The sequence below is a fragment of the Notolepis coatsorum genome, assembly GCF_963971535.1.
Source record: "Notolepis coatsorum genome assembly, chromosome: 15".
Classification (NCBI taxonomy): Eukaryota; Metazoa; Chordata; class Actinopteri; order Aulopiformes; family Paralepididae; genus Notolepis; species Notolepis coatsorum.
The window spans coordinates 13,307,684-13,332,743 of NC_140179.1; the positions used below are offsets into that span (position 1 = coordinate 13,307,684).

Below are 25,060 nucleotides of genomic sequence, written 5' to 3' on the forward strand. Positions count from 1 at the left end.
ATTCCCGTTCCTGAACACCGAGTAAAGAATTGCTGATCTAAAGAAACACAACTTTTTCCTAGAATTCATAGCCTACCTATTATTCTCTCCCAAAGAACTATATCACTTAAAACCTGTGATGTCGGGTATAAAAGTCTGGTGCTGCCCCTTGGAGAATGAATGGGGAAAATGTGACACAACAAAGCAGGGGGATTTTCTGGGGATAAATGTACATTTTCCTCTGGTTCAGACGACAACTACGAAATAAAGCTGGCTTGTGTATATTATATATGTATAGTTCCTTGGTTTCTGGATTTGGGAAAGAGTTTTGTGTTTACAAAATATTCTAGCAACTCTATGGAGGCTGATGGACGTTCTAAAAATAATGCTCTTTATTCATACGATTAAAATCTGCCGAAACACAAGTTGGTTTTAATTGTATGAATAAAGAGCATCCATCTGAATTTGTCTTCCTTGATTTTTTTTTCTCAGTTTATGCACATTGGTTGAAGTACTAGGTTTAAGTTTAAGTTTATTTGGATCCCCATTAGCCACAGCAGTGCTATTCTTCCTGAGGTCCATAACACGTAAAATACAGTTACAGACTTTATACACTCACAACATTCACATGGCATACAGACAATTAAAACAACAATAAATACTCCTAATCAAATTCATAATACAATACAACAATACATACTCCTAATCAATTCATAATACAATACAGCATAATATACTATTTAGCTTTTATATACATTATCTATGTTCAAAAGCTAAATAGCATATTAGGTTGCATAGAAGGATCCCGTTCTCTTATTTCTCTTGTCTACAGAATATTGACTGGACTCTTCTTCCTCGACCACAAGAAGAACATAATTTGATTTCTTAGATTAACAGTGTTAATATTATGACCCTTTTTCCGTGTCGGTCGGCGTCCAGCTCGCTCGGTGTGTTTATGGGCCATTTTAGCACACCGCGTGTGTAATCTCTCTTATAACGCGTCCAATGTTCAGGGGTGATAGGCAGGCAGGCAGGTAACCAGGGGGGTCACGTGACAAACAGGGCGAGATTGTCGCGGCAGACGGTCAGATCAGCCACCGGGCCCCCTGGCTTCATTCAAACGGATGTTTGTACACTTTGTTCCTTCGCGAGGTTAAACCCGCACGCCTGTGTTTGTATTGACGCTGATGTTTGTCGTGTAAACGGAGGCTGTGAGGCTGTGATACCTCGTTCACCAGCTAATTAAACTGCAAAGTTTCCCCCGACAATCAGGGCTGTTGTACGCAGATTGGATGGAAACATTATCACTCGTGTGGCTGGAGATTATTGCCAGGCGTGTGTGTGTGTGTGTGTGTGTGTCTCTTTGTGTGTGTGTGTGTGTGTGTGTGTGTGTGTGTGTGTGTGTGTGTGTGTGTGTGTGTGTGTGTGTGTGTGTGTGTGTGTGTGTGTGTGTGTGTGTGTGTGTGTGTGTGTGTGTGTGTGTGTGTGTGTGTGTGTGTGTGTGTGTGTGTGTGTGTGTGTGTGTGTGTGTGTGTGTGTGTACACATACAATATTGGAAATATAATGTTTGTAATGTTTTGTGCTGGAACCACTTTATCCAGAACGGCAACTCCATGTCAGAGAGTTGACACAGACACAGAGAAATAGAGAATAGTCCTTTGTATTTATAAGCAAATTAAGGCTGGCATCAGTACAGGTGATTTTTCATCCTTATAAAAGTTAAAAAATAATGAAAAGTATTGAGAATGAGAATGAATGGTTTATTCTTCACGAACACACTCTCTGAGGTGACAGCATTGTAACATGTCCTGGCAAGACACCACATGCATCTAACGCCACACTAGGACCCCTGAGCTGTGCAAAGAAGTGCCTGACTGGAAATAATAATTGGTCTTAGATTATTTTGTAAAGTTTCTGTAAAGCAAAGGCCAGTGATTTTGGGGAGTATATTTCTCAATCTGGGGATCGGGAGCACTCCCAGGGTCGTCACAAGATCATATTTACAGTGGACTCGTATATGATGATAGATTTGATTTGATTGATGATGTATTCCTTTATTTATGTATCATGCTTCAAATGATGCCCAGCCCATATTCATTCAAACCTTTATTTATTCTCGAAAAGACAATTGAGGTCACCCTCATTTTCAATGTCGTCGAGACTTTACAGACATTTTCTTCACACATGGACCGCAGACATAAGAACAGGTATAAAAGACAATAAAAGTAGTGCACCGTAAACGTGCAGACTTAAGAATATGGGCTCATAAGACACCTTTCCTTTTCAGTTTTCATAAACGATGATCAAACATATCTTTTGTATGTCATCTTTGTATAGAAGCATTACAATGAATCATTTAAGTCTACAGCCTTCCTCCAAAATATGAATCATGTTAAATAACCTGAAGAAGAAGGGAACTAAAAACGATTCTTCTGTATCAAAGTTCACCCCAAACTGGTTATCGGGTCCATAGATATATATCATTAGATGACTCACCCAGCTTGGCTGGCCGTCTGCACTGATACAATTGGCAGTATTAGAGGGTGGGAGAAGCTGGCGGGGTGGGTCCGGGTCGTTGTAAACAGCGACTCCTACAGTTCGGTCGGGGCGCCTGCTAAGCGCGGATAGGACTTGAGGGGGATAGTGTGGTCCTCCCACACGCTACGCCCTCTCAGGGAGGATCCGCGCTGCCAGGTGAAAAGAAGCGGTGATTGGCTGGACGTGTGTCGGAGGAAGCACGTGGTAGCCTCCACTCTCCCAGATGATCTGACTGTGGGGGGTAAAGCGCAGCGACCAGGAAGGGACTGGGAATTGGCATAACGACTAACATTGGGATGGGAGAAAATCGGAGGAAAATGGAGGGGGAAAAAGATCAATAAAAAAAAATAAAAAAAAATTAGATGACTCACCAGCACTGCTGTTTGTGCAGATCATCACCTTAAAGCAGTAGTCCACTCAAGCAAGATGGTCTTCGGTGAACTACACGGGAGTGAATGAATGAATGAATGAAAACTTTATTTAACAGATTGCAGAATGGGTACAATACAGTACGGCTCAATACACACAATTGTTAAGGGGATGCAGACCAGAGAAAGACTTTTGTCTTGTTTCCATCAGGGTCCCCCATTTTCAATTCATATAGACATTTATGACATACACAACATACATCACATTTATGGCATAGGGACATACAGGTATTTAGTACTGATACATTTGTGACATAAACGGTATTCAAATATACAGTACTGTTACCCCTAGATCCTGACAGAGTATATACATATGATGGGGAGGGGACTGTACATTAGGAGGGGGTGGGTGGGTGGGAGAGAAATATACATACGGCGGGGAGGGAATATATACATGCGGTGGGGAGGAGACTGTCTATTAGGAGGTGGTGGGGGTTTTGGGCATTTACGGTGGCCAGTTTCGAATTGCAGCCTCCCGTAGGTGCTCTTTAAGAGCGGTTTTGAATGTGGGTAGGGATTCACATTCCTTTACAGCTTTGGGTAGGGCGATTCCGCCTTGAGCCATCTAGTGTTTATGTAAGGGATAATGTATAGCTACGAGGTCATTGTCGCCAAATAATTGACCGACACAGAGTTTAAAATACAGAGGCGCCGCGCCGAGGTGTTTTAAACGTCAGTGAAGGTCAATTATTTTGCTACAATGACCGAGTATAGGCTATACATTATCCCGCTTATTACATGGCTAACTTACTAACAATATACCTAATTCATTTTACGAGATCAAATGCAGACGCAGTTCTGTTCTGTCGCTCCCGCTGTCATCGCCGGCAGCTTGCACTGATGACTGAATGCAGCTGTGCATATGCTGAGCAGCTGAAACAGTGTGTGTCAGTGGGCTTGATTACTCCAGCTGCGAAAAACAATAATCACCGGTGGTTATCGAAAAATAATTCACCGCTGTCGGGGGCTATTGACCAATCACAATCAAGCATTTCGGCGAATGTTAAAACGCCATGTAATAAATATATCTATGATAGGGTCCACAAGCTCAAAAAGGTCAGGATCCAGTGATGTAGGGTGTGGCAGCACTGCCCCCAGCTGGCGGTCAATCATTAGTCTGCATTATTTAGCAAGGCTCAGGGTGTGGGCTGGAAACCAGAGTCATTCATTAAACATCAGCCACATCGTCAGGTTAGTTAGTTTTCAATGATGACTGATTTGATAGTAGCATAATGTGCGTGTGTGTGTGTGTGTGTGTGTGTGTGTGTGTGTGTGTGTGTGTGTGTGTGTGTGTGTGTGTGTGTGTGTGTGTGTGTGTGTGTGTGTGTGTGTGTGTGTTGAGAGAGAGAGAGAGAGAGAGAGAGAGTATGTGTGAGTTTGTGTGTTTGAACCTACTGTATCTATACCTGCCTGCCTTTGAATGTGTTGTGTCTCTCCTTCAGATGAGACGCTAAACCGAGGTCCTGACTGAATCTCGGTCGTTAAAGAACCCAGGACGCCTATCGTAAAGAGTAGGGGGTTCCCCGACGTCCCTGGTCAAATTCCCAATCAGGTCTCTGACATCAAGGCCACCTAATCATCCCTTCCCCTTAATTAGCTGATATCAATCCCTGTCTCCTGAGCCGTTCAGCCATTGTAGTGTGATGCAGGGACGTGCACAGGACTTTAGAGGGGCAGGTGCTCAAAGGCTGAAAAGGACACTACACTTGTGTGTATATATTATCCGAGCGCGCGTAGCGCAATTTTTAAGGGCCCTTTTCGGGCGGGGGGCCCCCTTTTTATGCTTTTTGGGGGGTTTTGGTGATCAAATATTGAATATTGAACTATAATAATCAGTGCAGGAGCTCACTTATCCTTGAAAGACACTTTTATCACTGACTTAAAAGGCCCATACATCTCCATAAATGTTCAGGGGGGAGGGAATAAGTGCTTACCCTACAGACCCCAAGAAGTGCTGTATATTCTGTATTGTTTAATATAAATGCATTTTTTATTCCAATCCCGATTTGTATTTGAGATTCCCAAATCCCATCGGACTTGACTTCTTCGTGTCCCTCAATGAGTGTAATACCAGCATTCAACTGTATGCGCCACAGCGGTTTTTATCATCATCATCATCACCACCCACGCTATGCATAAAATATATAGATCCGCGGAGAGGCACGCTGAGGAGGCCGTGCAAACTGCAATGGAATATGGGGCATCTCTCTCTCTTTACCTAATATTTTGATTCTATCCTGAAATTTTTCAGTTGGAAGGGCAGTCTATATGCGTAACAGTAAAAAAAATATATATATATATATATATTCTTTTTCAAAAAGGGCACTTTTTTGATGAGGCTCAAAAAGGCAGGTGCTCAAGCACCCCTTGGCCTCTATGTGTGCACGTGCCTGGTGTGATGTGTGCCTGGTGCCAGTTGTATGGCAGCCATTGAGCCTGCGTAGCCCAAGGTTGGGTGCTACCAGACCAGTGGTGGTGAAGGAGGCAATTTCCACTCTACATTGTAGGGAGCGCTTTGAGTGTCTAGAAAAGCGCTATATACAGTACATGTAATGAATTATTATTATTATTATTATTACTAATAATAATCTGTTAATAATCTGTTAATACAATCTGTTAATACAATGTTAATACAATTTTCATTCAATCAATCAATCTGCACTGTGATTGATTGAATGAAAATTGTATTAACAGATTGCAGAATGGGTACAATACAGTATGGCTCAATACACACAATTGTTAAGGGGATGCAGACCAGAGAAATACTTTTGTCTTGTTTACATCAGGGTCCCCCATTTTCAATTCATAATGAATTGTAAGTAAGGGTGCAACTTGCTCCGTGCAATAAAGTTTTTGTGGATCTAGCCCTGAGTGTCTACTGTACTATAATATCTCCTATCTACTCTACTATAATATTTTACAATATTATAATATTTCTAATACATATATTGTCAATACTGTATTAAATACCTTCTTTTGGTGGTTGTAAAGCACATTGCATTGCTACAATGCAATCGGGGCGACAGTGGCTCAGGAGGTAGAGAGCAGTCATCTGGTAATCCGGACGTTACCAGTTCAATTCCCGCTCCTCCAAGGGCAGCGTATCGAAGTATCCTTGAGCAAAGACACTTAGCCATAACTGCTCCCGATGAGCAGGTCGGCACCTTGCATGGTCGCCTCTGCCGTCAGTGTGTGAATGTGTGAGTGAATGGGTAAAAATGTGAGGAACAAATTGTAAAGCACTTTGGATAAAAACTGTTATATAAATGCAGCCATTTACCATTTATTGTTTATTTATTGTTTATTGTTTAAAAGGATCCCCATTAGCTGTCACCTAAGTGGCGAGCTAGTCTTCCTGGGCCCTGTTTCTTGTACCTGGTTCAACTAAGTCGATCAAGATGTCATTATCCAGCTTCAGTTAACCCGATGTTCGAAGCCGGGATTTTCCTGTTCCTCGAAGGTGGATTCAGTCTCGTTAACTCAAGCCAGACTTGCGACTCAGGCTAAATGCGCGCGGCCGCTTCAGGCGAAAAGCCAGCACGTATCGATGGCAGAGATCCTGATTCTCTAACGGCATTGATTGATTAATTGATTTAAAACTTTATTGACAGATTGCAATACGGCTCAATCGCCTCGCCGACAAGTTAAATGCGTTATCTATAGGCTAATTTTAAGTCCCTCATTACCTCAATCAATCAGATTATATTTCTTTAAATTTGCCTGCTGGATTGAATAATCAAATGAGATCTTGCTAGCGAAAATAATTAGTTAAACTTATACAGAATTACGATACGGCTCTCTTACCCATTGATTGATGTATAGTCGATCTTTAACTTATCTCCAATGTGGTCTAACAGGTTGTTGTTTTGACTATCACGCAGACGACCGGGGTTCGAGACCCTAGTCTTTTCCTTCTTTTTGCAATATAGGAATAATTCAATTTGGTGCACGTTGAGAGCTATATAAAGAATGACATCCTCAATGCATGTAGATTTATAATATTTTAACTTAAAACCTTAAAACTTTGGCGTATAATCATTAATATTATATTCAAAAAAATCATATTGGAAACACCGGGTTTTGAACCCCGGTCGCTGGGTTGGCAGGCTTGAGCACTACCGCTGCACCACTGTGCCAGATGGGATAAATTCATTGTTTATACATTAATGAACGAGAGACCCGTGTTTAGAATATCCTTTGTTTTGAATGAAGTTTATCTCTTTATCCTCATTAATTAATGTGACGTCAACGGCTCATTCAATTTCTCAAATCCGTCAAACAGCGCATCTCATCAGACATCTTAATCCCAGTTACAATTAAAATAACCACATAATGTGTACATCGCACGAGCGAGCGCCACGGTATATATAACGTGCATTATTTAGGACAAAGTGAATTTAGTATCAGCATTTTGGGTCTATTTTACATTTCAAAAGCCCCCTCTGGAAGAATGGAGCACAAAAACGTAATTCAGAATGGTATAATGCAGATCGTAGACTGTGGGAATAGTTTCAGGAAACGGGCTGTCACTTCTTTGCGGGGGCGTGGCGATGGTTCAGGCTAACTTGAACTTAAACTCTGCTTTCGACCAGGCTCAAACTTTTGGATCTGTTGTCATGGTGATTTGGAAAATCCACGTACGGGGAACCGGAAAGTCCGGCTAACTCAGTTATCCAGTTAAAGTTATCCGGCTAACTCAGTTATCCAGGTACAAGGAGGGTCCACACAGAAAGACAACAGAAAACACAAAACATAACAACATGAGATACATATGACAATCACAATTAACAATGATAATCTAAAAACAGTGAAACATTGTAGACATCATTATCAACATCAGAATATTTTGCTCACATATTTAAGTAGTGCATTCTCAGGTGGTATTTGAAAGACACTTTACTATTCAATTTACTTATGTTCAGTGGGCAGTTATTCCAATGATTGATGGCACGATAAACAACAGTCCTCTTTAAAGCATTTGATTTTGGACGTGGTAACATAATCTGTCCATCATCAGCTGACCTAGTAAAATAAGAATGAACCTGACTGCATCTGACAATTTGTTTGTATAAGAAAACAGGTTGAGACGAAAAGACAGTGTTCCTGAAAAATGTAACTGTGTTGAAAACCAGCCTATTCTCTACCGTTAACCATGAGAGTTGCCGGTGCATAGTGATGGTGTTTGTTCTCATGGAACAATGTAAAACTAACCTTGCAGCTCTGTTCCATTTTACATCATTGATTGCTTGATTTATTTAAAAAGGTGTGTTGTTGTTGTTGTTATTGTGTTCACCCCCCACAGCCATGGAGCGGGAGATGGATCAGTTGAAGAGCCAGCTCCAGAAACAGTGTCAGATCAACCAGGAGCTGCAGAGACAGAACCATGACCTGGGTGGGTACAATAATAATAATAATAATAATAATAATAATAATAATAATAATAATAATAATAATAATAATAATAATAATAATAATAATAATAATAATAATAATAATAATAATAATAATAATAATAATAATATCATAGTGTTACATCGTTTATTATATCTTATTTTATCATCGCTCTCTATAGCTGCGTTTCGACAAACCTTTTGTCCCACTGTACCTTTTTGTTCCTTCAGTCGATTGTTTGCGTTTCCACCTAGTGGTGTAAATACCTGCGAAGATTAAGCAAATGTGTGAAAAAGGTCTCAGGGAAGAAAACACAGAAGGACTCTTCTGCTCATTCAGAACGCAGCGGCCCGCCTGATCTCAAACCTACCGAAGTCAGCCCATGTCACCCCACTTCTACCCCCATTGCTTCTTGTCACCCCACTTCTACCCCCACTACCCCCATTGCTGCACGAATCCGCTTCAAGGTCATCGACCTGGCATACCGTGCGGCAAAGGGAACCGCTCCCGCCTACCTCCGGTCAATGGTCTCTAACTACACACCCTCAAGACCCCTACGCTCTGCATCTTCTGGCCGCCTCAGACCCACTCCTATCCGAGCTCCGGGAGGGTCGTCAAGGAGAAACCGCCTTTTCTCAGTCCTTGCCCCAAATGGTGGAACGAACCACAGTTAGGACAGCCGAAACACGTCCAATCTTTCGCCGTTGACTAAAGACGCACTTCTTCAACCACAAAAAATAAAAATAAAAATAATATATATATAATATATATCTAACCCTAACTAACCTTACTGTCATGTACTTGTCCTAATAAACTAACCTACGCTGTAGCACTCAACACTTTGATGAACATTGTTACTCAGCTGATAGAGTTGATAGAGTTGTACCCTTCCTGATGACTTGTCATACAGAACTTGTATGTCGCTTTGGATAAAAGCGTGAGCTAAATGACTAAATCTAAATGTAAAATGTAAAGTGCCCTTTAACTCATTCCCCGCCAACGACGAGTATACTCGTTAATGGCCGCCAATCGAATAACGCCAACAACGAGTATACTCGTTATTTGATTGTTATTTCTTTAGCTATTTCCATTTATAAATCATCCAGGAAGGCTGTGGTACCATATGCAATGTGTCTGAGATCGCAAAGGTCCGATACCGCCGCCTGGTGGTATGCGGCCGATGTTGCACTTCCTTTGTGACTCTGTGTATGACTCTGTGTATCATTAAAACTCCTCCGGGCGGAGTCTTCGAGTAGCCTGGACCGAGGGGTCTACCCGATCGCATTGAATTGCCTTCGGGACACCGGATTCATTATGCTGTGGGGGGTTATGCCGTGGCCCAAATGGACATACGATCTAGCAGATGGCAATCAAATAATTGGAATATTCTTTTTGGAATCTCATCGGCCACAGGTAAGAGCAATTTAACGTAAATTTCAGCTTGGTTGTGCATTGTTTTTATAGCCATCGCATTGTTGCAAAGCGCAAACTGAGTATCTCGCCTCATGTTTGCCCGTCTGTCAGCAGTGCTTTATTTTATGCATTCCTGTCTGCTGTTTCTTGTCAGTTTCTGCTGGAGCTGTAAGCAATGTCCAGGTACACCAACTACTCATGTCCTCTAGCAGCCTGAGAGTAGTCTGCAATTGAGGAATCTTCAAATAATAATAATTATAATACATTTTGATAAATCATATAGTAAGATGCAGTTTGTTGTAAAATTCCGTGTTTCATTCTCTGAATATTGGTTGCTAATGCTATAGTTTGGCTGGTTACGTTACGCTGTAGTTGGTGTTCTAACATTTTGATACATGTGCCCTTTTTAAAATTTGAGCACCTGCCCCTCTAAAGCTCTCTGCACGGCCCTGCAACAGAGTGCAGATCACTCTTATTTCCAAACGGGGCTTTTGTGCATCGATCACTAGATTTATCAGCTTATAATACGCATTTCACATTCGCATTTCCTTGAGTCCAGATGACTCATATTACTGTAACGAGGTATACTGCTTTGGGTCTGTGAGAATGCACCGTATCAATGAAATGTCTTCCGTGAAATCAAGCCTAAATCCATGGCATGACTGGGACAAAAAGTCTTATCCTACCAGGCAACACAACGATCAAACTAACTCACTCCTCTAACTCCCATCTAGAGAAAAGACTTCAGGACAAAGAGAAGCTTCTACAAGAGCTACACACTCATTACCATGGCCTGGGTAAGAGACCACACACACACACACACACACACACACACACACACACACACACACACACACACACACACACACACACACACACACACACACACACACACACACACACACACACACACACACACACACACACACACACACACACACACACACACACACACACACACACACACACACACACACACACACACACACACACATTTCTGGAGAACTAACGGCTGGTGAACATAAGAACAGTTAGGAAGGAATGAATGAATGACTTTTATTTATATAGCACCCTCTATTTATTTATATAGCACTATCTGACTCTTAATAATAAACACTGCATGGACTACAGTTTGGACCATGTATACCATCATCACTATTACTACTGTCTGATTGAATCCTGCCACCCACTACTGTTCACTATTACTACTGTTGGCACTATTATCATTACTATTTGCACTTTGTTCTATGTTTTATTATTACTACTACCTATCCTACCTGTACGCCCCCTCCCCCTCCTCCCCCATGCTGCTATGACACTTGAATTTCCCCAAGGGGATTAATAAAGGAACACTTGACTTGACTTGACAGATCAGAGGTCAAATAGCAGCATTCTGGCTGGCACATATTTTTCCATCTATCTCAATTTGAAGTCAGGGTGGGGCATAAGGTCTCCACTGAGGTTAAGGGTTAAGGTAAAGGTTAGGTTTATAAACAACCTTTCTAGGTTGAATTTTTTTTTACGTGGGGAGAAAAAAGACGCCTGCCATTTTGTGCACATTGTAAATGATATCAGTCATTATATGTCTGCTCATTTTACCCTTGCTATTATTTGACTTCTTTTTACTTTTATCTCTACGCCCCACTATCCACTGGGTGCATACTCTGACCTTTATCATGTTTTGTAACAGATTACAGAAGCCTATTGGAACGTGAGGTTCTGATATGATTTGATTAAAATATCTGCATTATTTTATTCCACTTTATGCTTTGCTCTTGCTGCTTGTTTTACACAGATTTTGTGTCTTATTTCTTACTGATGTAAAGCACTTTGAACTGCAATCCCCTATATGAAAGGTGCTATACAAATAAAGTTATTAGCGGCTGGCTGGCGTAGCGGAGATTGCGCTCGTCACCAATGCAAGAGACTCTGGTATCGAATCCCAGTCTCAGCATTGCCTTCGGCTTGGGCCGGCCGTCGTACTGGCTCATTTGGCAGAGTCAGCGGGTGGAAGTCGATGGGTGGGGATTGGACGTTGAGGACAGCGACCCCTACAGGTCGGTTGGGAGACACCTGCACAGCAGAAACAGGAAGTGGCGAGGGTAGTGTGAGCCTCCCATGCGTTACACCTCGCCAATGAGAGTCCGCGCTGTCTGGTGAAAAGATGTGACAGGCTGCCTCCTCGTGTGCCGGAGGGAACACGTGATGCAAGGCTTCTATCCTCTCTACAACCGACCAGTGGGGGGCATAGTCGAGCAACGTTCAAGACAGGGGAGGGGAGAATTGGATACACGAAATTGGGATGGGAGAAAAATAGAAAATAAGGAGAAAAAGTGGATAAAAAAAACAAATAAAGTTATTATTATTATTATTATTATATCCCACCAGAATTTCCTTCCCACGGCAGTAATGAGAAGGGGCCGGAGGTCAGGAAGAGCAGAGCGGCCGTCATGGCCCCCGAGCCCATCCACGAGAACCTGGACATCACGCGCAGGTCAAGAAGACCGCCAGGTGACTGACGCTGCACTCGTTATAACAACTGTGTGTGTGTGTGTGTGTGTGTGTGTGTGTGTGTGTGTGTGTGTGTGTGTGTGTGTGTGTGTGTGTGTGTGTGTGTGTGTGTGTGTGTGTGTGTGTGTGTGTGTGTGAATACAGATTTCACAAAACTGAACCATATTAACCATTTGTCATGTGGCAGTCAAAGGCTTAACCTTCTGTATTGTCGTATTGAAAGGGTTAACCGTGACTTCCGGTTTGCGACGTTCAGGTGAGCAGCCACAGAAAAGAGCTCCCGGTCAACGAATATCAAAAAAAGGAAGTAAAACAATTCAAAATGAAATAAAAAGTGAAGATTCGAGGACAAAAGAAAGAAGAAACAATGAACACGAGGACAAATGAAAGAAGAACGACCCCAGATGAAGTAAATACACAGAAAAAAAACTCAACACGAGGCAATGACGCAGCAGGTAGAACAAGCTAGCGGGACGCTAAATGTCAGTGCAGAGAAGCTACAGGCTAACATACAAACTAGCTTACAAGCTAACATAGAGGCTAACCAGACCACCACGCAGATTGGATTAGAAGCAATGCGGAGCATACAATGTAACATTGAAAAATTCAACAGAGGTGGCAATGAAACGTCGGAGCTATGTAGAAATAAAGAAAATTCTGAAAGAGAAAGGAATCAGGTCCCAATCACCAATGTACACGCTGAAGGTACATTGGTTCGAAGGGGTCAAAGTATACGACAACGTGCAGGAGGCGGCGAGAGACATGGCGCGGAGAGGATGGAAGGTGCTGGGAGGGGAAGGAGAGAGGCTCACGCTGACGCGGAGGATGGAGAAGACGCGCAGGTGGACCAGAACTGAGAGATGAGGACAAGGGGAGGAGGACGAAAGGAGGACGAGAAGGGACCTGTACTGATTCAAGGCTGATCAACTATGAAGAACGACAAAGGGACACAGTGATCCAAGGAAGGATACAAGACAGAATCAACGTGGAAGAGTACCCAATACAAACACACACACAGGGGACCTGGGGATGAGAATAGATGCAACAGAGGAAAGATAATTGAACAGTTACCCCAAGAAGTATAAGAAAATTATAACACCAGAATTTAGAATAATTAACACTATGATTTACAATACACACGTTATAGGCAAACGATTTGATACATAAAAAAAAAAAAAAAAAAAAAGGACACGCTGATTCAGGAAACATATTAGGGAATAATACACGTTGGACTGATATGAAGGAACTACAGGATTACACATGACACAATACAAGTGAACACGAACATAAGGACAAAGACCTCTGAGAAAGACAAATAAAAATGTTGATCTGGATTCGGAACACATACTACGAATATATATTAGCTGAGAACAAGTAGACGCTTTGATACAAGACACATATTAACAGTACTGGAAAACAATTCAAGGTTAGATTTAGATGGATGTGTGGATCCAAGACACATATTACAAATAACAGTTAAACTAAGTGGAATTTAAATATACACGAATAAGGGGAAAAGTAAAACAATTCAAGTTCTGATTTGGAATACAGACATGGTAAACATATTAGTTGGGACATATAATATAAATATCACATACTAGACTAAACTGAAGGCACGCCACTAACACACATGATGCACAACTATGACTGTGAGGAACAAGAGGAAACACATTCGGAGCCCTGACCGGGAGCTCTGGAGCTGTACTATCATATGAAAGACAAAAATTCAAATACAATTTTGGACAATAATAGGGGCATTGGAGAATCCCCTTTGGGGATATCCGTCATTATAGGAGGGGCCCTCTCCAGGAGAGCCTTACCCCTCCAGCCTGCCAATGGGGTACAAAAACCTGGGAAGTGGCAATTGTCTTTAGTCTTCTTTTAATTTTTTATGTTAGAATAGCAGTTGCTTTAAATGTGCACATGGACATTTGTGAAGGACAATAATAGGGGCTTGGGAGAATCTCCATTGGGAATAACTCTGTCACTGGGGGGGGGGGGGGGCACCTGGGAAGTGCCAATTATATAGCTTATTTTATTTTCATTATTTAAATTTGTAAGTCATGTTAGAATAGCTTTTGCTATAAATGTACAGTGATATCAATGACATGGGAGGTACAGAAGTGGGCAGGCTTTGTTCAGTGGGGGGGAATGTCGGGGGGAGAGACCATCGTTCCGGCGGTTCGACCCGGGAGAGGGGGGCCTTGCGTGTTGTGGGGTCGGTACGTATGGGGTGGGGTCCCTTGGGGCCCTCGGCCGCCGTGGCCTGGGCGGTCTGGTCGCCGGGCCGGGGGGACACCGGGCTTGGGGGTCGCGGGGGGTCTGGGGGACATTGAGGCGTGGTGCTCTGGCCTACTGTGGGCCTGGGCTTGGGGTTCTCGTGGGCCGGGGGCCTGGCGGTCGGGCGGGGGCGGGTAGGGGCTCGGGGTGCTCGGCTCCACGCGCAGTGGACCTGGGATATGGGGGTGTTCTGTTTCTCGGGGAGGATGGCGGGAGGGAGGGGTTTCTCTTATGGGGGTCAGAGTGGCTGAGCTTTGCCCAGTGGGGTCTTATGTGTTGTGGGGTCGGTGTGCATGGGGTGGGGTTCTATGTGACATGGGAGGTAGCGGGCTTGGCTCGGTGGGGGGGAGTGCCCTCTCCTCTCCTCTACTGGGCCTGGCCCATTTAATTCAAGGGTCCTGTGTCACTGCATGCTCGGCCCCGCATATAGCGGACCTGGGATATGGGGGAGTCCTATTTCTCGGGGGGATTGCGGGAGGGGGGGTCCCTCTTATGGGGGTCTGGGCTGCTGAACACAGCCATAGCATAGGGACTCAAGGGACCCATGTCAGTGAATTGTTATGTGTTTGATGTCATTGTAAGTATTGTCTGTCTATAAATGTCAATACAAATTTAAGTTTAAAAAAAGAAAGGGTTAACCGTTTGGTAGTGTGGTAGTGAAAGGGTTAAGACTGGAGCCAGTAGCATACAGGATTGTATCATCTGCATAAAAATGTACTTTAAAATGTGGGGAAGAGAATACCATGTTACTTATATATAATGTAAATAAAGGTGGACCAGAATAGACCCTTGTGGGACACCTTTACTAATTTCAAGAGAGCTTGATTTGATACCATCAGCAACAACAGCTTGAGTTCTCCATGAGAGATAATCATAAAACCAATTAACTCATTCAGCGCCAGCCATTAGCCGGGTCCCGTTGTAGCTATGCCACGCTTTAAAGATAGTAGAGTGCGTCACCTTGTTTGTAGAGCTATATCTATATTCTATATTATAGCTATGGGGACAATACTATGGTGATTTGACACTGACTTTCTTCCGTCCAAGATGCAATAAAGAGAAAATGTTTCCATGCATACGTTCACGCGTTATCCTGTGGTGAATATAAGTATAATTTCAGAGTGATCCGGGATCATTCCTGGGAAGCGAGTAATAGGGCGCAACCCGAATTCTACTATAAGCATTGGCGTTTCTTGCCTGGACACGCTACTATTTCCAAATCAAATGTATATAATAGGTATTATGTTTCATCATGAATGCATGAAAGGGGGGGGGGGTCGTTTCTGATGCTTTGATTGCGAGTAACGGCATTCGTATTGAACACTAAAAACGCGAATCAGCTGGATCGGTATCAAAACATTGTTGGATCAAGCTGAAATTGATGTCGGATAGTCCTTACCTGTGGTCGGTGGTATTCCAAAAAGAATAATCCAATTGTCTGATCGCGATTTCCAGTATTGGTGTCCATCTGGTCCCGGACATAATTTGGCACAACTTATGCATCGAGTGTGCCAGATGCGCCTCGAAGTGCTCGGATGAAGCGACTTACTCCGCTCCGTCTAAATATAGTGCCCGGTGACATTTGAGTGTAACACAGAGTTAGATATAAGGTTTCAAAGGGTGGGCGACACTGCCATCTGGCAGGATGCGGCCGGTATTGCACTTTGGCGATCAGAAAATCCTTCCATATGGTCAATGGATGAATAATGAATGAAAATAGCGAATAAAAGAAAAAACGACCAAAACCCGAGATATCTCGGGTTCTGGCGTCCAACGCATGGCGAGTTAACCCGAGATATCTCGGGTCTGGCAATGAAAGAGTTAAGCGGTAAGCTCATCCGAACCTATGGACGATTATTTATTAAGATATTATGGTTGACAGTGCTTTTGACAAATCAATAAAGAGTGCACAGTGCTGACGGTTATCAAGATAGTTAATAATATTATTTATTATGAGTGTTGTCACTGTAACTGTACTATGCCCTGGTCTAAACTCTGATTGCTGTGGTTGTAAAATTAATTCATAAGCATCCAGGAAGGCCTGTAACTGGGAACTAACTAATGATTCTAGGATTTTGGCTAAGCAGCACAATTTTGATATTGGATCATAATTAATTAAGTCACTGGAATCACCACCTTTATGTAAAGGAACGACTTGAGCAGAACTTTCCACACATTTGGGATTTTTTTACCAGAGATAAATGTTTATTGTGTTTATTGAATGTGTGAGCAAGCGACGCAGCAATTATATGAGCACTAAGACATCCTACACCCTTTGACTTCTCTGTGTTTAAGACTATATGCATTATATATATATTTTTTTTTAATTATGTTTTTGGTAGATTTGTATTGTTTTTTTACTACCAGGTAGAGACAGAGAGAGAGGAAGAACGGGAGATAGACGGGGGGAAGACATTCGGCAAAGGTCGCCGGGTTCGGGAGTCGAACCCGGGACGGCCGTGTTGTGAGTATGTGGTGTGCTACTTGAGCGCCCCGACTGCGTATATGCATTATAAGCAATGCATTATAAACATCACTGTAACCTGCATGGACTACAACATATGACGTCATACCAGTTAGGGTACCTTGTGTATACTGTTTACTTTTACTCTTACTCATAGTATAAATTCAGATTCTAATTCTTGATTGCCTATATTTATTGTAACTTATAATATAACATGCAGACCTTCATCTGCATCTTTTTTTACACTGTTTATTTTTCTCATATTCAGAGTTAATTATATTGTTTACACTGTTTATTTCTTCTCATATTCAGATCTAATTGTATTGCCTATATTTATGTTTTTCTACTATTACCCTGCCCATACCTATACCCCCTCCCCCCTCCCCCCTCCCTCCTCCATGCTGCTATAACGCCCGGATTTCCCCCAAGGGGATCACCAGCAGGTGGACACTTATTTTTATTGTTCAGCTGATGTCTTCTTCTCTGTCACCTGCACCAAGAAACAATGGCTGTAAATCTCTGTTCACAGGGGCATCAACCTAACTGAGAAACAAACAAATAAATAGATAAATAATACTGGTAAAATAAATATATAAGATGACGTCGTCTGACCTCTCAAACTTTTCCATCTCCAGTGAGACGAGTCTGATCGTCAAGGCGATCCAGAAGAACGACTTCCTGAGTCGTCTCGATGACGAACAGACGGCCATGATGGTGGAGCTCTTGGTGGCGTCTGACTTCATCCCAGGAAAGGAGGTCATCAAAGAAGGCACTGAAGGGGACAGCATGTACATAGTGGCAAGTAGGTACATAGTGGCAAGTAGGTACATAGTGGCAGGTAGGTACATAGTGGCAGGTAGGTAGGTAGGTACATAGTGGCAAGTAGGTACATAGTGGCAGGTAGGTACATAGTGGCAGGTAGGTAGGTAGGTACATAGTGGCAGGTAGGTACATAGTGGCAGGTAGGTATATAGTGGCAGGTAGGTACATAGTGGCAAGTAGGTACATAGTGGCAAGTAGGTACATAGTGGCAGGTAGGTATAGTGGCAGGTAGGTACATAGTGGCAGGTAGGTATAGTGGCAGGTAGGTACATAGTGGCAGGTAGGTACATAGTGGCAGGTAGGTACATAGTGGCAGGTAGGTACATAGTGGCAGGTAGGTACATAGTGGCAGGTAGGTATATAGTGGCAGGTAGGTATAGTGGCAGGTAGGTACATAGTGGCAGATAGGTACATAGTGGCAGGTAGGTACATAGTGGCAGGTAGGTACATAGTGGCAAGTAGGTACATAGTGGCAGGTAGGTATTTTTGTTGCAACCTCTTCTGTGGTTTTACCGTGTGTAAAGATCACTGTATCATCAGCATACATCAGTACATCACATTGGCCACACACAGAAGGCAAATCGTTAATGTACATGCTGAACAGGATTGGACCCAAGACAGAGGTTGAGGAACTCTATGGAGAAGTTGAAATTGACCAGCTTTTGGAGTAGAATAGTATGGTTAACAGTGTCAAAAGCTTTCCTTAGATCAAGGAACACAGCCCCCACAACCCCACCCCTGTCCATTGAAGCCTTGACTCTCTCTAAAAAGAAGCATGTTGCTGTTTCTGTTGAATGGTTAGCCCTGAATCCAAATTGCATTGGGTGCAGTGGGAAGGAGCTGTTATTGAGATGATCAGTGACCTGTTTGGCAATCAGTTTTTCAAACACCTTGGACACTATGGGTAGAATACTGATGGGTCTGTAATTGGATGTCATGAGAGGGTCACCACTTTTAAATAAAGGGACCACAACTGCAGGCTTCCATGGGTTAGGAAAACTCCCTTGATTGAAACCCATATTGATTATATGGGTCAGTGACTTCACTATAGAGGAGTTTATCTCTTTCAGCATGAGTGTGTCCATGCCATATATATCCTTAGCTCTTGAGGATTTGAGGGATGTAATTATATTTGCAACCTCTATCTCAGTATATAGTGGCAGGTAGGTATAGTGGCAGGTAGGTATAGTGGCAGGTAGGTATAGTGGCAGGTAGGTATAGTGGCAGGTAGGTACATAGTGGCAGGTAGGTACATAGTGGCAGGTAGGTACATAGTGGCAGGTAGGTATAGTGGCAGGTAGGTACATAGTGGCAGGTAGGTACATAGTGGCAGGTAGGTACATAGTGGCAGGTAGGTATATAGTGGCAGGTAGGTACATAGTGGCAGGTAGGTATATAGTGGCAGGTAGGTATATAGTGGCAGGTAGGTACATAGTGGCAGGTAGGTATATAGTGGCAGGTAGGTATATAGTGGCAGGTAGGTATAGTGGCAGGTAGGTATAGTGGCAGGTAGGTACATAGTGGCAGGTAGGTACATAGTGGCAAGTAGGTACATAGTGGCAGGTAGGTACATAGTGGCAGGTAGGTATATAGTGGCAGGTAGGTATATAGTGGCAGGTAGGTACATAGTGGCAGGTAGGTATATAGTGGCAGGTAGGTATATAGTGGCAGGTAGGTACATAGTGGCAGGTAGGTATATAGTGGCAGGTAGGTATATAGTGGCAGGTAGGTACATAGTGGCAGGTAGGTATATAGTGGCAGGTAGGTATATAGTGGCAGGTAGGTACATAGTGGCAGGTAGGTACATAGTGGCAAGTAGGTATATAGTGGCAGGTAGGTATAGTGGCAGGTAGGTACATAGTGGCAGGTAGGTATTTTTGTTGCAACCTCTTCTGTGGTTTTACCGTGTGTAAAGATCACTGTATCATCAGCATACATCAGTACATCACATTGGCCACACACAGAAGGCAAATCGTTAATGTACATGCTGAACAGGATTGGACCCAAGACAGAGCCCTGCGGGACACCAGTTGACAGACAGATGGCAGTAGACAACACCTACTGATGCTCAGATGTGCACTCCTAAACAGTATGGAATTCTCTCTTTCTGTCAATCTCTCTTAGCTGGTGAGCTCCAGGTCATGCAAGTAGGTCGTGACCTCCGAACCCTGACTAGTGGAGATGTGTTTGGGGAGCTGGCCATCCTGTACAACTGCAAACGCACAGCCACTGTCAAAGGTAAGACACTGAGGTGTGTTTTCTGACCATAGAGGTAGAATACAGTAATATAATAATAAGTGAATGGCCACTTCCGCCCCATAGAGAATAATATAACGATAAGACTATTCAGTACAACATGGTGTAAATAACAATCTATATCAGGGGTTCTCAAACTCTTTTACACCACAACCCCATTTTATTTAGGATTTTCTTTTGGCAACCCCACACTTAATGTAGGCTATCGCGGAATTTCAACGTGGAATTAAGGAATATCAAAATAAAAGCACACGTTGTTGAACTTGATCATGTATATTTATTAGAACATTTTATTACAGCACTATGTTATCAATAAAAAAAAAATGTATCCACTTTTTCTCCCCCTTTTCTATTTTTCTCCCATCCCAATTTAGCCGTGCCAATTCTCCCCTCCCCTGTCTTGAACGTTGCTCGCATATGCCCCCCACTGGCCGGTTGTAGGGAGGATAGAAGCCTTGCATCACATGTCCCCTCCGATACATGTGGAGGCAGCCTGTCACATCTTTTCACCTGCCAGCGCGGACTCTCATTGGCGAGGTGTAACGTGTGGGAGGCTCACACTACCCCCGCCATTTTCCTGTCTCTGCTGTGCAGGCGTCCCCCAACCGACCTGTAGGAGTCGCTGTCCACAACATCCAGATTACCACCCATCGACTTCCCACCCGCTAATTCTGCCAAATGAGTTAGTATAACGGCCGGCCGAAGCCGGAGGCAACGCCGACAGCCGGAGTCGAACCCGGTGTCTCTTGTGTTGGTGACGAGCACAATATCCGCTGCGCCACCCAGCCGCTTATCAATACACATTTATAAAACGAGGTATATTGGGGCGGCTGAGTGGCGCAGTGGGCAAGGCGCTTGCCACTAACGCAGGAGATACTGGTATCGAGCCCAGCTCTCTGCGTTGTTACCGGCTTGGCCGGCTGTCATACTAACACAATTGGTGTGAAAGCCAGTGGGTGGGGATTGGACATTGTGGACAGCGACTCCTACACGTCGGTTGGGTGACGCCGGTGCGGCGGAAACAGGAAGTATCGGGGGCAGCGTGAGCCTCCCACGCGTTACTCCTCGCCACTGAGAGTTCGAGCTGCTGCGGTGAAAAGATGCGACAGGCTGCCTCCTCGTGTACCGGAGGGGACACGTGATGCAAGGCTTCTGTCCTCACTACAGCCGACCAGTGGGAGGCATAGTCTAGCAACGTTTAAGACAGGGGAGGGAAGAATTGGAAATACGAAATTGGTATGGGAGAAAAATAGAAAATGGGGAGTAAAAAGTGGATCAAAAAATTAATAAAATGAGGTATATTTAGCCAAAATATGGTGCCAGAACTTTTTTTTTTAATATTGATTATTATAGTTTTTTACTTGCCCCCCACTGTCACCTACCCTACCCCACTTTGGGTCGCGACCCGTAGTTTGAGAACCGCTGCTCTATAGTAATTCATTGTCACTGTCAACTGAAGTGCATGACCTTGATCTTGTAGCGAAGACATCGGTGCGTCTGTGGTGCATGGAGAGACAGACCTACAGAACCATCATGACCAACAAGTCCAAGAAGAAGCGTGAGCAGCTCATGGGCTTCCTGAAGACGTGAGTACTGTAGCGAGGCTGCTAGTGGCCCAGGAGGCTTCCTGAAGACGTGAGTACTGAAGACGTGAGTACTGTAGCGAGGCTGCTAGTGGCTCAGGAGGCTTCCTGAAGACGTGAGTACTGTAGCGAGGCTGCTAGTGGCTCAGGAGGCTTCCTGAAGACGTGAGTACTGTAGCGAGGCTGCTAGTGGCTCAGGAGGCTTCCTGAAGACGTGAGTACTGTAGCGAGGCTGCTAGTGGCTCAGGAGGCTTCCTGAAGACGTGAGTACTGTAGCGAGGCTGCTAGTGGCTCAGGAGGCTTCCTGAAGACGTGAGTACTGTAGCGAGGCTGCTAGTGGCCCAGGAGGCTTCCTGAAGACGTGAGTACTGTAGCGAGGCTGCTAGTGGCCCAGGAGGCTTCCTGAAGACGTGAGTACTGTAGCGAGGCTGCTAGTGGCCCAGGAGGCTTCCTGAAGACGTGAGTACTGTAGCGAGGCTGCTAGTGGCCCAGGAGGCTTCCTGAAGACGTGAGTACTGTAGCGAGGTTGCTAGTGGCCCAGGAGGCTTCCTGAAGACGTGAGTACTGTAGCGAGGCTGCTAGTGGCCCAGGAGGCTTCCTGAAGACGTGAGTACTGTAGCGAGGCTGCTAGTGGCCCAGGAGGCTTCCTGAAGACGTGAGTACTGTAGCGAGGCTGCTAGTGGCTCAGGAGGCTTCCTGAAGACGTGAGTACTGTAGCGAGGCTGCTAGTGGCTCTGGAGGCTTCCTGAAGACGTGAGTACTGTAGCGAGGCTGCTAGTGGCCCAGGAGGCTTCCTGAAGACGTGAGTACTGTAGCGAGGCTGCTAGTGGCCCAGGAGGCTTCCTGAAGACGTGAGTACTGTAGCGAGGCTGCTAGTGGCCCAGGAGGCTTCCTGAAGACGTGAGTACTGTAGCGAGGCTGCTAGTGGCTCAGGAGGCGGAGCAGTCGTCCGGTAATCTGAAGGTTCCCGGTTTGATCCCAGCTCCTCCTGGCAGTGCGTCGAAGTGTCCTTGAGTGAGACACTGAACCCCGGTCGCCCTCCGCTGTGTGTGTGTGTGTGTGTGTGTGTGTGTGTGTGTGTGTGTGTGTGTGTGTGTGTGTGTGTGTGTGTGTGTGTGTGTGTGTGTGTGTGTGTGTGTGTGTGTGTGTGTGTGTGTGTGTGTGTGTGTGTGTGTGTGAGAATGGGTGAATGTGAGGCATACGCTATATAAGTCTATATAATGAGCAGAAGGTGCTCTCTGTCTCTCTCTCTGTCTCTCTCTCTCTCTCTCTCTCTCTCTCTCTCTCTCTCTCTCTCTCTCTCTCTCTCTCTTCTCTCTCTCTCTCTCTCTCTCTCTCTCTCTCTCTCTCTCTCTCTCTCTCTCTCTCTCTCTCTCTCTGTCTTTTGTTTCAAACACCTTCAGTATTGTGGTGATCAGAGGCAATGGAACCTCTATGCTACAAATGGCTGATTGGAGTCTGTCTGCTCTCCTTTACTTCAGAAATATGTTTTGGTACACTGTAAAGAAAAAGAACGTGGGGGGCGGAGCTGAGCGATCATGGAGTAGACGTGTTTCACATGAGCTCCCTTCTACCGTGCTGAATATACGTTTCTCCCCATTAGTCTTTATTTTATTCTTATTTGTTTTTTATCTGTTTGCTAGGTCGTCGTGTTTAGTATACATTCATCGACTTTTTTCGACTTTCTACGATGACGGGGGTGGAAACCAGAGCCATGACTGCCCCAACCAGCAAACCACCGCCACCGGGCCTGGCCGCATCGTCGCCCGTTGTCGGGGAGTTAAGCGAAGCTGTGCTCTTGGTCATGACCAAGCTACACGCAGACTCTGAGACACGCATCGCTGAAGCACAGAAGAAAGTGTTGGCGGATTTTTGTGTCAGCCTCCGTCGTGAGATATCAGAAGAAATACGGCTGGCGGTAGTACCGCTGACAGACAAGATGGAGACGATGCACGCTGTCTCCTCGGCTAATGCTAACGAACTAGCCATGCTAACGACGGAGGTATCATTACAGTGCGAGAAGATGGCGGGTCTCGAATCCGCCCTGCTGGCTAGGCAGGCTGAAGTCAACAAACTACAGTCGGCAATGGATGAGATGCAGTCCCGGGATAGACGCCACAACGTCAGGATTGTTGGAGTACCGGAGACCAGCGGTGAAGGCCGTCTCTCTGAGACCGTGCCCGAACTGCTGCAGAAAATACTAGGGACGGACGTCCTCCCTTCGCCTCCTGTCTGTGAATCGGCCTACAGAGCGGGAAGGTTTTCTCCCGGCGTGAACAAAGAGCCGAGGCCCATCATAGTCAAGCTGAACAGACTTCAGCAGAGAGAACTCATCATGCGGTCGGCTCGTACCAGAAGGGGTAATCTGAGGCTTGGCGATCACAAAGTGGCCATTTTCGAAGACTTTACACCGGAGGTTCAAGCACAGAGAGGCGAATACAAGGTGGTCCTGACTAAGCTATGGAAACTAGGCCTGAGGCCCACGTTATTCGCTCCCGCGAAATTATCTGTGTTGGAGAAGGTCGGTGGTCAGCGTTCATTTTGGTCGTTGGCTAAAGCGAAGGAATATCTCGCGGGGATACCCGAGTCTGTTGCTTGATATCTATGGCGGGTGAGTGACTTGGCGGTGTGGGCTTATACACATTGATTAGGCCGACTATTCACAAATACTTGCTGTCATGCCCAGACATGCTAACTGCCCAATGCCCATCCAACTAGCGGGGCTTCCCAATGACTTCTGTTACTTGCTAAAGCTGACCTCATGGTCGTACTTGTGTATCGCCTCTTTGGAAGCTAACGAGCTAGCTGAACATTGTACATAATAGGCTAACGTGCTATCCGGATTCATCACTAGCTTACGCGCTAGCCTCGGGCTAGCCAGCGGGCTTCGTCTATAGTCTGCGCTGAGACATTTGAGTCCCTAACTAACTTCTGGTATGCTTTTATTTTTATATCCAGGTTGTTTTGAGCTTTGGGATCCATAGTAGAAGCCAAGGTCGGTTGAATATGCATATACAATATATGATAACAGGTTGGGTCGGGTATGGCTTGCACTTCATGGCTATATGGTTATATGGCTTGCACTTTAGCCATGACCCTCTTTTCCTTTCTTTTTTTCTTTCTTATTGTCGCTGTTTTTATGTCATCTGTATGCGCGATTTAAATGTGATCCGATTCTACCTTGGACTAACTGCTGATTTGCCTTAATTTTGTTTTGAATTTTCCGTGATCCATTTATGCTATAACGTTGCGACATTAATATGCAGACTCCAAGGTAGATGGTTACAGGGTTGATGCTGAGTAATTATATAATAATTATTGTCGCTGTTTTAATGGCATTTGAATGAGCAATGTAACTGTGATTCGATCCTACCTTGGACTAACTGCTCCGACC

General features: G+C 44.5%; 1 protein-coding gene across 1 annotated transcript in view; it reads left to right on the plus strand.

Moving 5' to 3' along the window:
* Positions 1-8,250: 8,250 nt before the first annotated feature.
* prkg3 (protein kinase cGMP-dependent 3) overlaps positions 8,251-25,060 on the plus strand; it is a gene marked incomplete at both ends in the record, with an annotated part of 48,742 nt that continues 31,932 nt past the window's right edge. The window contains 7 exon segments of the mRNA XM_084330552.1: positions 8,251-8,338; positions 10,485-10,547; positions 12,139-12,243; positions 12,246-12,261; positions 17,641-17,807; positions 19,952-20,065; positions 21,564-21,669. Coding sequence (XP_084186678.1) covers positions 8,251-8,338; positions 10,485-10,547; positions 12,139-12,243; positions 12,246-12,261; positions 17,641-17,807; positions 19,952-20,065; positions 21,564-21,669 — 659 coding nt within the window.